Source organism: Stomoxys calcitrans, chromosome 4 (genome assembly GCF_963082655.1).
Source record: "Stomoxys calcitrans chromosome 4, idStoCalc2.1, whole genome shotgun sequence".
In the NCBI taxonomy this organism is placed as follows: Eukaryota; Metazoa; Arthropoda; class Insecta; order Diptera; family Muscidae; genus Stomoxys; species Stomoxys calcitrans.
In genome coordinates, this window is record NC_081555.1 from 68,311,287 (window position 1) to 68,322,517 (window position 11,231).

The window sequence follows — 11,231 nt, forward strand, 5'->3', positions numbered from 1 at the left end:
ACACAGTGTCCGTAGCCGCCACATGACCAAATAGAAAGCACCCTTAGCCTTACATCATCAAAGAAGACAGATCGGTCTGTACGACTTCCCCTTGCTCGTGTCCTTTCCAGGATTTAGTAGCGGGATCACACTTTCCATCTTCCAAACATCGGGTACTATAATTGTGTTCGGGAAGGCTGAGGACAGTTGGAAGGTACTCCAGTTTCTTCAGAATGAGTGTAGAGCTTCCGTTTGGGACCAGCGCCATGTGCAACTTGGCGCCACGGATGATATTCTTAGCTTCGTGCACTGTAAATTGTGATGACTGTCCAGCGGCACGGAGATCACGTATACTAAGAATGGCTCCCCTTCTAGCCTTGTCACTCTCCGGTCGATAAATTGACGTTTATGTAAGGAAAATACCTCACAAGTATCGCCAGCATTTTTATTTAACAACAAATGTTTTCTTAATCAAGCAAAACAACCAAAACAAGAATCAGCTGTCGTTCTCCAAATTTTCACTGGATGTCGTTCGCGTACTTTTGCTTGCAAATTTTTTAAAGAGAGTAAAACAGCCCTTACTCCCCTGCAAACTTTTACTGGAAAAGTACGCGAACAGACCTTTTGTTTCACTGAATATGCGCGTCTTTCGTTCGCACTTATGGCAAAACCAGCTCATTTCATAAATGAAAAAAGATGACTGAGTTTGAGTTTTTGGATTACACATTGAGAATTTTCCTTTATAAATGAAAACAACCACAACAGCCATGGTATAAGAACTTTACAAGGTATTGTAATTTACCCAACAACAACATTTTTCTGTGCAACCCTGTTGGATTGATTACAACTCGTAAGAAGAAGAAACCGGGTAAGAAGAAGAAAAAAATTAATAATTTTTCTGGCCCAGAGAAATTCTGGTTATTGTTTTTTTTGCCCGCCGATGAGAGCCAAATTCAATGTTGAGTGAAAAACGTATACCAGCACTTTCTTTTATAAACGAGACACTACATCAAGAAATAGAAGTCGAATTAATTATGGAAACAATAAATACGCATCTGAAAGTTGTGATGGTGAAAATATCAAATCTTCCAAGCAGATGATTTGTTATTGCCACGAAAACAACCACAAAGAACCGAAAAACGACCATACATTTCTTTTCTTTTTTCAATAAAATTTGCGAAAACCAAACCTGAATAAAAAAAATAAAAAACAACGCTCAGTATTTCGTGTTCCAAGTATTTTGTTTACATGTAAACAACACACACAAAAAAGCTCATACATCAATGTATGACATTAAGAAATTTGTCAAATTAAAAAAATTGTATTCAACTGTTCGCATGACCATACCTTTAAGTTCTTGTCCCATGACCACACACACACAACGAAAAATGGCATTTACAGGTAGTGCCAGTTGCCGAACTTGTTGTTATTGAGTGCACAATCTGTCAAAATCAGTGATAGTTCTTAACTATAATGCACACACACAACCAAAAATTGTTGACGGATAGTGTACTTCGCGAGAAAAAATTGTACTCATCTGTTTATAGTACACTACCTGGTAATTATGTCATGGGTGGCACCGGGTCTTGCACAAATACCGAGTGCCTATGATGCTAGATAACGAACCGGAACGAACTTGCCCACCTACAAGAGCATGGCGAGGATCGCCACCTCCACATGAAAATGTGGTAACAACAACAAATTTTAAATTAATATTAAACCAAACCATATCGTGTGTATAAGGCTTAACATCAACCAAACCATACTTGCTGTTTTTTATTTTAGTACTTATAGTGCAAATCACTATTAATCGCTTCTTATAAAATGTTATCGCATGATATCGATAGCTTACCAAGAAAACTTTGTGCTGATATTTTATCCAGAACATCTGACTTGCACTGGATAAGGCTAAATAATACACGACAATTGTATTGTTTTGGTACTTATTCACTATCAATACCGTTGCTATCAATTTATCGTTCAGTGTGACAATTAAAGGTGGTCTCATTTGTAAAACAACCACAAATCATATGGTGCAATCCGCCATCCTGCCAAGTTGATCGTTGTTTTGCCAACAGACACAAACAAATTTGCGTCCGTGTGTGTATACGCGTGCGTACATGAGCAGGGAATATGCGAGAAAGAAGATAACAACAAGGAGAATGCGAACAAAAATCTGTCTTAATACCGTCAAACCTGGCCAGCTGTTCGCGTCATGACATAACTAACAGGTAGTGTACCGTAAACAGCTGAGTACAATTTTTTCTTGCGTTGTGTGTGTGTCAGGATTCACTGAATAAGGTTAAGCCAAGCGATCAGCCGATATACTTTTTTTTAATATTTGACAGTACTTGGCATTGAGGATGTCAACTTGTTCTCTTTTTACATTCATTCTTTGTTTACATTTTCTCCTATATGATGACATTTTCAATCGTCAGATTTGACATCCTTAATGATGTTTATGGGGCCTATCCACTTTATGTTTTTACATGTGACCTAACCTTCTATTAGTGAATCCTGTGTGTGTGTATTATAGTTAAGAACTATAACACACATAAACAACAAAAAATGGCGCGAACTAGTAACATACTCAATATTAGAGGTGCACTAATCCCTGATGTGAATAGAATATTTTGTTGTTGGGCAACTGCCCCTACCTGTAAATTAATATATCTTGTGTTCGCGTGAGGTTGACAAATACAAATCTTGAATAAACGTTTCTTACGATTTATCTTAAAGTTTGTACGACAAATTGTGTTGCACTAACCATAGATAGGTGCTGCCATTTAATTGACATTGACAGCTGTTACATTTTTTATTTGTCGCACTTGACATTTCGTATTTTTGGAGAACCAATACCGACACCAAGGGTTTTCAAGCAATTTCCACGGTTTTTACTGGAAATACTAAAACAGCAAATTAAATACTAGGTAAAGTGAAAGTTAAGCAATTGAAAATTATGACTACCACTGATTTATGGATTACTACCGAAAAATAATTTGATCATGTTTAAATATGCTTGTTGCCTTTGTCATAACCTACAAAGTTACATAATAAATAGAGCATTTCAGGAGCTTTTTGGCATTTGCTGTTTCCCAAAGGGATCTCTTTAATTAATTAATTGCGTTCGCCTTTTCAGCTCACAATGTCTTTCGTTAAGAACGCTCGTTTGTTGGCCACTCGTGGTGCCCGTATGGTTCAAAGCCGCGGCTATGCCGATGAGATGAAACTCACATTTGCTGCCGCCAACAAGACCTTCTACGATAATGCTGATGTGCGTCAAATTGATGTCCCATCCTTCAGTGGCAGCTTTGGTATTTTGGCTAAGCACGTACCAACTTTGGGTGAGTTAATTAAATTTGTATTTATTGTTTCGACATTTATGTATGTATCAGAGTGGGTAAAGTTTCAGAGTTATGTAAATATAAATATTTAAAAACATGTAATAACTAGACAGTAATGTATAAATAAAATGTTTTAAAATAAATTAGGAAAAATCAAATGCATTGCGCTCTGCTCCAGGGTTATTGCCAAACAATAATAAGTTTATGGCCATTTAGGACAAATTAAATAACTACTTTCTCATATACAATTCAGAACACTAAGCCACGGTACGGTATAACTATGAGCACCACATACATATGTTGCGACTTTGAGCTCCGGCCTTTGTAGTTTTTGTTGTTGTAGCAGTGTGTTGTACACTGAAGCAGCCCTTGTCTATGAAGGACTCCATCTGGTCAATCCGGTACGTACAACCGGCTGCCATGGGATTGAACCATTGTGGCGTTGGACCAATCCAATTCATCGGCAGGGGCTGCCGCCTCAGTGTACAACACACTGCCAAAACAACAACAACCATCGTTGCAGGCAAGTGCAAGGGCTGCCGCCTCAGTGTACAACACATTGCTACAACAACAACAACACATTGCTACAACAACAGCACATTGCTACAACAACAACACATTTCTACAACAACAACAACACATTGCTACACAACAACAATAACCATTGTGGTGCAAATCGTTAGCTCAGCCGGGAGCAACCACAGATTGTAGATAGGGGAATGCTTCATATGGAGTAGCTGCAACTGCAGCCGCGGATAATCAGGGATATAGAGTGGAGAGTCTCACTGAGGGCCCAGGGGCCTTTGCCCCAAAAACGGACTTCTAATTCGTGTTCCTGGGGTCAACCCACTTCTACATACCAAATATTAGCGAAATCGGAGGTGCACCCTGTAAAGTGCATTTTTGCCGTAAATTGCTGTGGCATGTGGGGAGTATGTGTTAGAGCTGTCAAATGTGACACCAAGTAATTTGGGGACACTTAATGGTCGGAATTGTCAGTTCATCTGCCATCACATTCAGTTCCCTGCCCACCTCATGTGTATATGTAGTGAACAATGTGGCTGAATATTTTGTGTTAATTTTTATTCCTTAACTATTGTTTATTTTATTTATTTATGACTACAGAACTTTATATTATTATTTTATTCATACGAGACTCAAAATCCCACAGAGAGATGATTTCCTAAATGAAGATTTAGGAAAGACAATAACTAGTGAAGACTTAGGAAAGACAATAACTAGCAGAAACACAAACTTTTAAACTTTTTTTAATATATTTCAATTTTATTCGTTTTTAGCTGTCTTGAAACCCGGAGTTGTCCAAGTCTATGAAAATGACGGCAAAACTACCAAATACTTTGTTTCCAGTGGCACCATCTCTGTTAACGAAGATTCTTCAGTCCAAGTTTTGGCTGAAGAAGCTCATAACATTGCTGATATTGATGTAGCAGAAGCTCGTCAATTGTTGAGCCAGTACCAATCAGCTCTTACCTCTGCCTCTTCGGACCAGGTATGTGTATGTATGTTATGTGATACAATACAATAAGTATTGTATTGCTAGCAAAATAAAAACAAAAATATTATGTTGGGAAAAACAAAGCTTCAGTCATATTTATCATCCAATATAAGTCTCCAGTTGTCGATGGAGATTAAAGCCTCCAATACCAAGGGCTTCATATATTGCATTTATTAAGTTCCCAAAAGCATAATTTTACAATCCACCTACATCGCCCACGTAAAATAACACTATAAACCCTCATTACTAATGTTTTCAATTTCAGATTTATTCTTAGATTCAAAATATACATATATAGATAATTCGTACAAACTAAGTTTGTTAATAAATTTAATTATAAGAAAAAGAAAAATACTGGTTTGAAACAAAAATCAGTTTCGTACCGGTAAAAAGAAAAAAAAAACAATCGCATATTGTCTGGCGCAGACCAAGACCGAATAGTTAGCGCAAAACATGAAAAAACTTAGTTTCATCAAACGCAGCATGTTGAATACAGATGGGCGAAGGGTAAATACTCAAAATGTATTTATCCGGTAAATTGGGTAAATACCCGGTAAATTTGATATATTCCCGGGTATTTACCAATGGTGACCGGTCATAACGCAAAAACATGTAGGCCATATGACCTACATTGTCCTAATGCCTAATATTGTTTTGGGCAACATGACCGCCCAAAAATCGACCAGAACGCCCATGATCTTTTTTGTTTTTAAAATAGCAAAGTTGCTTTGTTCTAATTCTAATATTTTTATAAAAATTCGGCACTACGAAATAACCTACAAAGCAAAAAACTAAATAACCCCCAAAAGTAATTTTGGGGATTATTTCATATTTTAGTTCGTCGAAGCTGTTTGGGTATTATTTCCCAAAAAATAAAATTAAACAATTTCTAAAAAAATTGTAGGGATTATTTAATTTTTTGGGAAGTCATTTCATTTTGTTAGTAATTGAATTTGTATCGATTTATTACAAAAATTTTTACTAGAAGTACTTGTTCAATTAGTTTTTGAGTGTCGGAAAGGGCATTGGAGTAATATTTCTGCTTATTATTATCAGTTCAAAGTTTAACATGAAGCGATTATGTAACTTGAAATCATTGCAGAAACTGCCACTGAAGGGCAATTATATGCTAGAAAATTTTCTTAATCTCGCGTGATTTTAAATTGTATAAAAATTAAACAACAAGCGGCGACTATCAATTGGACTATTGGCTTCTGTCATCTTTTTTTATTGGGCGTTTTGTCCGGTTGGGCGTTATGTGCCCTGGGCATTTTGAACAGCCACCTTTACCCAAAAGCTGCGTATTTATTATTTTGCAGACAGCTCAGCTATACAAAATATTGTGCAAAAAATTTTTGATGATTTCGTATTCTTTGTATATAAACCTGACATTCTGATCTCATAAAATCGGATTATCGTTATATATAGCCGCTAGTTGGATTATATTTATATATAGCCGCTATTATAGACCGATTTCCCGATTTAATGCCTTGAAGCAATAAAATGCCTCATTTTTTATCTCATTTCAATGAAATTTGGCACAGTAGGTTCTGGTAGACCCCTACCCACTCCTGTGAGATGAGGTCCAGATCGGACCATATTTAGATATACATATCTGCCATATAGACTGGGCGCCCGATCTTCCCGTATAGGGTATTAAGGGCTTAAAAGATCCATTTATTGTCCGACTTTGATGAAATTTGGCACAGTGAGTTTTGGAAGACCCCTACCCCCTTTTAAATGTGGTCCAGATCAAATCATACTCATTGTGCCAAATTTCATCAAAAATCGGATGAAGAATGAGCAATTTATTGCCTCAAGAATTTCAGTCGGAGATCGGTCTATATAGCTGCTATATATAACTAAAATCCCATTTTATGCGAGTTTTATATACAAAGAATAAGGAATAACTGAAAACATATATCCGAAAATTTGTAAATTCCGAAAAAGGTATCTATTGGGTAAACACCCAATAAATACCCACATATTGGAAAATTACCCGGTAGCATGCCATCTATATAAATGGATAGTAATTTGTTGTAAGCTATATGAAAGATAGACGAAACTATACACTTGTTGGCTTTGACTTCCGGTTTGGGGAATGACTTGGACAGTTGTTTAGAAAAATTGCAAATGAGCGGTCATTCTCCAAGGACCGCTTGTACCCGTAGGTATTCACGGCATCTGCTACCGTGTCTGCATCAATGTTGTCTAGACTCGCTTGATATGCCGCTTGAGGCTCTCTCTTGTATCGCTGAACCTCACGCTCTAGATCATGTAGATCCACCTTAAAGCTTCTAGGCGGTGGATACCTATCCACAAGATGATGATTTGGATGGTCTTTGCGATAACAGAACCGAAGGTATTGCTTAGATAGCATGTAGTTAAGTCTTCGCACGGGTGGGATATTTATCTCCTGATGGAGGTGGTCCACATGAGAACTGACAGCCCGTCGCAGTTCGAAGGCGGCATTCTGGCAAATCTGAATTTTCTTCCACCACGTGTCACAAAGCTGACGAGACCACACTGGCGTTGCATAATTTACCACAGACCGCCCAATTGCTTTGTACGTGGTCAACAAGGTTTCTTTGTCAGTTCCCCAAATGCTATGGGGAAGTGATTTGAGGACCTTGTTTCTACTTTAGACTTTATGGCAAATTGCTGTGTGTAAGAATGTGTAAAGCTGTCAAATGTGACGCCAAGTATTTTGGAACACTTGATGGTCGGAATCGTTTCTTCATCCACTATCACTTTCAGTTCATTATTAACCCCACGCGTATCTATAGTGAACAATGTGGCTGAGGACTTGATTTGATTTCTTCAAATCTCTTACAGGGAAATAAGAGGCAAGTTCGTTGAGGTAGACGTTCAACCTATTGCAGATTTCATCAATGGGTGGGGGGCCTGGTCTGATTCAAGCCACGGCCAAATGCGTGCGGTGATGGCATGCAAAATAGTTGTTGTGCTGTGACGTTTGGAAATCCATGCTGATGCTCGGCGAATGGAAATTCTCCAACGAGGATCCCTCAATCGTCTTGGTTCCTGTCGGCAACTAGCACATTCGAGGGGGGTGTCAGTTCACTGAAGTGGCGATTGGTGTACTCCTTGAAGCCGACCCAATCGGCCTTCTTCTGATTGATAAACGCACGGCGCTCAGATCGTTACCTAGGGGAGAATGCCATAGAACCAGACGATTATGGGCAGACAGTAGCCCACTTATATCGCTTGTAAGCTTACCATTAACTGGGTCACAACTACCAACCGGCGATATGTACAAGTTGTATAGCTCTACCTCGGTAGCACCGGACCTGACTGCTATCCCCATCCTCTCCATGTAGGGGTCACTAGCGCCAGGCACAGTGGAGATGGGTCTATACTGCACGGAATGGTTGTTGTTGTAGCCACATTGTGGAGGTGGCGATTCAAGTTCCTGTAGGTGAGCAAGCTCGTTCCGATCCAAATGACCGGAGCAGGGTGGCCATTGAATATTTAGGCGCCAATAACCCGCCTTGTCATATCGAGCATTATAGGCACTCAGTATTTGTGCAAGAGCCGGTGCCGCCAGGCCTCTCCGTTGGAGCTTCTCCGTACGGAGCTTCTCCGTATGGAGCATTCTACTATCCGCAACCTGTGAAACGCCCGGTAGCTCGCAGCTAAGCTTCTCGTGAGAGCTATGAACACCACACAGATCGGTACCCAATGTTCCAGCTTGTGTGGTGCTCATAGATATCCCGTGCCGGACACGGAATTGTGTATCACGAAGGCGAATCCCCACTTCCATTCATTAAGCGATCCTTACGTAGCACATTGTATCCGTGACAACTATGCAGGTTGCAGGCGTTGGTCTGTTTTGTCTCCTGGATCGCTGCAACCAATATGATCTTCCAACTCATAAAATTCACTATCTCGTCGATCTTGCCCCGTAGACCATAGCCATTCAATTGCAAGAAAGATACACTGCCCTGGCAATATTGAGGCTGGGGTGCTGCTTGTGCGTATATTGCCGTATGGCAGAGGTGGGTGGGGTCTCATAGTCCGACGACGCTTGTGACCCACTGCTGTCCATAGGTCTGTTCGAGTACTTTTCCAGTAAAAATTTGCAAGAGAATAAGAACAGCCTTTACTCTCTTTTGCTATTTATTAGAATAAAACAGCTGAATTTTATAAAACAGCTGTTCGATGCTACAAATGTCTGCTGGAAAAAAAACCCTCCAGTAGAAATTTGCAAGCTCTCAGTAATCAAACACTAAAAATTGTGCTCGCTCTCACGCACTCTCCCGCTTCCCTTTGGTGGCAAATAAAGTACGCAAACGACTTGCAGTAACAATTTTTGCGATTTGAACAAATTTTTGAGTTGGCGACCGGCCTATCTGTTACAGCAACAAGAACCTTCGAACTCCCTAAATTTTCGGATTTAAAAAAGACACAACACACTGTTACAACAACAATAACATCGCCATCAATAACAACAACAATTGAAAAATATGTTTTTATTTTCTTGTAAGAATTTGGCAATATAAATAGTATTTTTGAAGTTCCCACATAATGCATAGATACAATTTTACGTATTCCACTAAACGACTTGTTCGATTCCTGATGGAAATGTTAAAAACATTTGTGAACGGCCGTTTTCCTCAATCTACAAATAATTGTCGTTATTGTAGCAAAGTGCTGTACACTGAGGCGGCAGCCCTTGTCCTTGAAGAACTTCATCGGGTCCACCCGGCACGTACAAGCGGCTGCCAAGGGATTGTCAAAGAGATGGCGTCTATTAGCACCTTATCATCAAACTAATACTTGAAATAGACCGCATTTGCTAACATAAAATAATCCCCCGTTCTCTTTGTTTTTAATTTGGATTTTTGTGAGAAATTTTATTGTATATTTGTTTTAGCATATGATGAATTGTATTTGTTGTAATATTGGTGAAAATAATCAAAATTAAAAATCAAATAAAAACAAAATCGAACCCGTCTTAATGGCACAAATATGTGCATATTTTATTGTCAAAATCTTTGGTTCGTCTGCTTGATTTGGTAAAATGCCAAAGCGATTTGAGCGTTTGCTTCGTCAAACAATAATTTTTTTACATCCAATATTTATGATGTAATTAATAGTTAAAAATCAGTAATTACTACAAAATTTTATAATCATTTATAAATCATAATCTCCCTATTATTTATTATGTTGAGTGTTTTAATTGAATGATCTCTTATTTGTTTTTCATTTCAGGCTAAGGCTGAAGCTGCCATTGCTGTTGAATGCTGTGAAGCTCTCGTCAAAGCTGCCGAATAAATTTAATTTTCTTGTGTTTTAGTATAAAAACTAGCTCCTTGGAGCAAAACAAAAGAAGCACCATCTTTTCATTGATTCCGTTGTAACTTAACAAACAAAATCTTATTTAAGTATAAAAAATGTGTGGTTTTCAAAAAACCAGCCCGTCACCACAACAAATGTTTTCTTCCAATTTGTTAGCCAAGATTCAAGCTGGGTGAGAACGAGAGAGAGAGAGAGAGATAAATACAACTAGTGAGAGATACACGGACAGATTACATACACACAAAATGCCAGCTTTTGAACTTCTTTTGATACATGAATGAATGAATATCCAGAGTTGTTGATGTTGGTTACGATTATGAAATATTCAAATACCAAACAATAAAATAATGCGAAAAAACCCGTGTCAGCTCTTCCCTCATTTCAATAATATAGTTATCCACCAATCACTGGTGCTATTGACTAAGGCGGACTGTCGCCTATCGCTTGAACATACTCTAACTGATGATGCTTGATTGTGATTATTTAATTTGACATTTTAAGTCATTTATTTGATAGTATCATCTTTTGCACTGTCTATCATTCGTCATTCCCGGCTTCTCGTGATTTTTTTCACGCAGTGTAAATTATGCCAGCCACCTGGCTAGCTAATATATCCACTTGATACTCATGTGCGCATGATGTAGATATTTGTTTTTATATTTCGTTTACAAAACTTCCTCTAAATTGGCATCGGAATCTTTAGCTCTAATCATTTGTTGCCAAATGTTTGTTGCCCCCTAACAAGCATTCCGATTACAACACTAGTCGATTTATTAAAACATTATGTTAATGATTTGAGCAGGTTGTTGTGTCTGTGAGCGCATCGTTTTAAAAACTCATTAATAGTGCATTTTTCAATAGTATGTTCGTGTGTGAGTGTGTCTTAATACGTCAAGGTCAAGTTCGTTTTGTATCAAATGTGAATAAGTTCAGAGATTAGTTTGTGTAGGGATTAAATTTCATTTGCATCAAAGGTGTCACTTGTAACGTAATGCTGTGAAAGAGAGTTACAGGCACAGTTGATGGTTCGACTGAACGTAGGAGTTTGTTTTATTTTTAACAAATCGGAAGTA

At 38.3% G+C, this 11,231-nt stretch overlaps 1 protein-coding gene across 1 annotated transcript; it reads left to right on the forward strand.

Moving 5' to 3' along the window:
• Positions 1 to 2,798: 2,798 nt before the first annotated feature.
• Positions 2,799 to 10,518, forward strand: LOC106086815 (ATP synthase subunit delta, mitochondrial). The gene is made up of 4 exons (XM_013251627.2): positions 2,799 to 2,909; positions 3,119 to 3,323; positions 4,622 to 4,833; positions 10,072 to 10,518. The coding sequence occupies exons 2-4, from the start codon at positions 3,125 to 3,127 to the stop codon at positions 10,132 to 10,134; spliced, it is 474 nt and encodes a 157-aa protein (XP_013107081.1). The 5' UTR covers positions 2,799 to 2,909; positions 3,119 to 3,124; the 3' UTR covers positions 10,135 to 10,518.
• Positions 10,519 to 11,231: the final 713 nt, after the last annotated feature.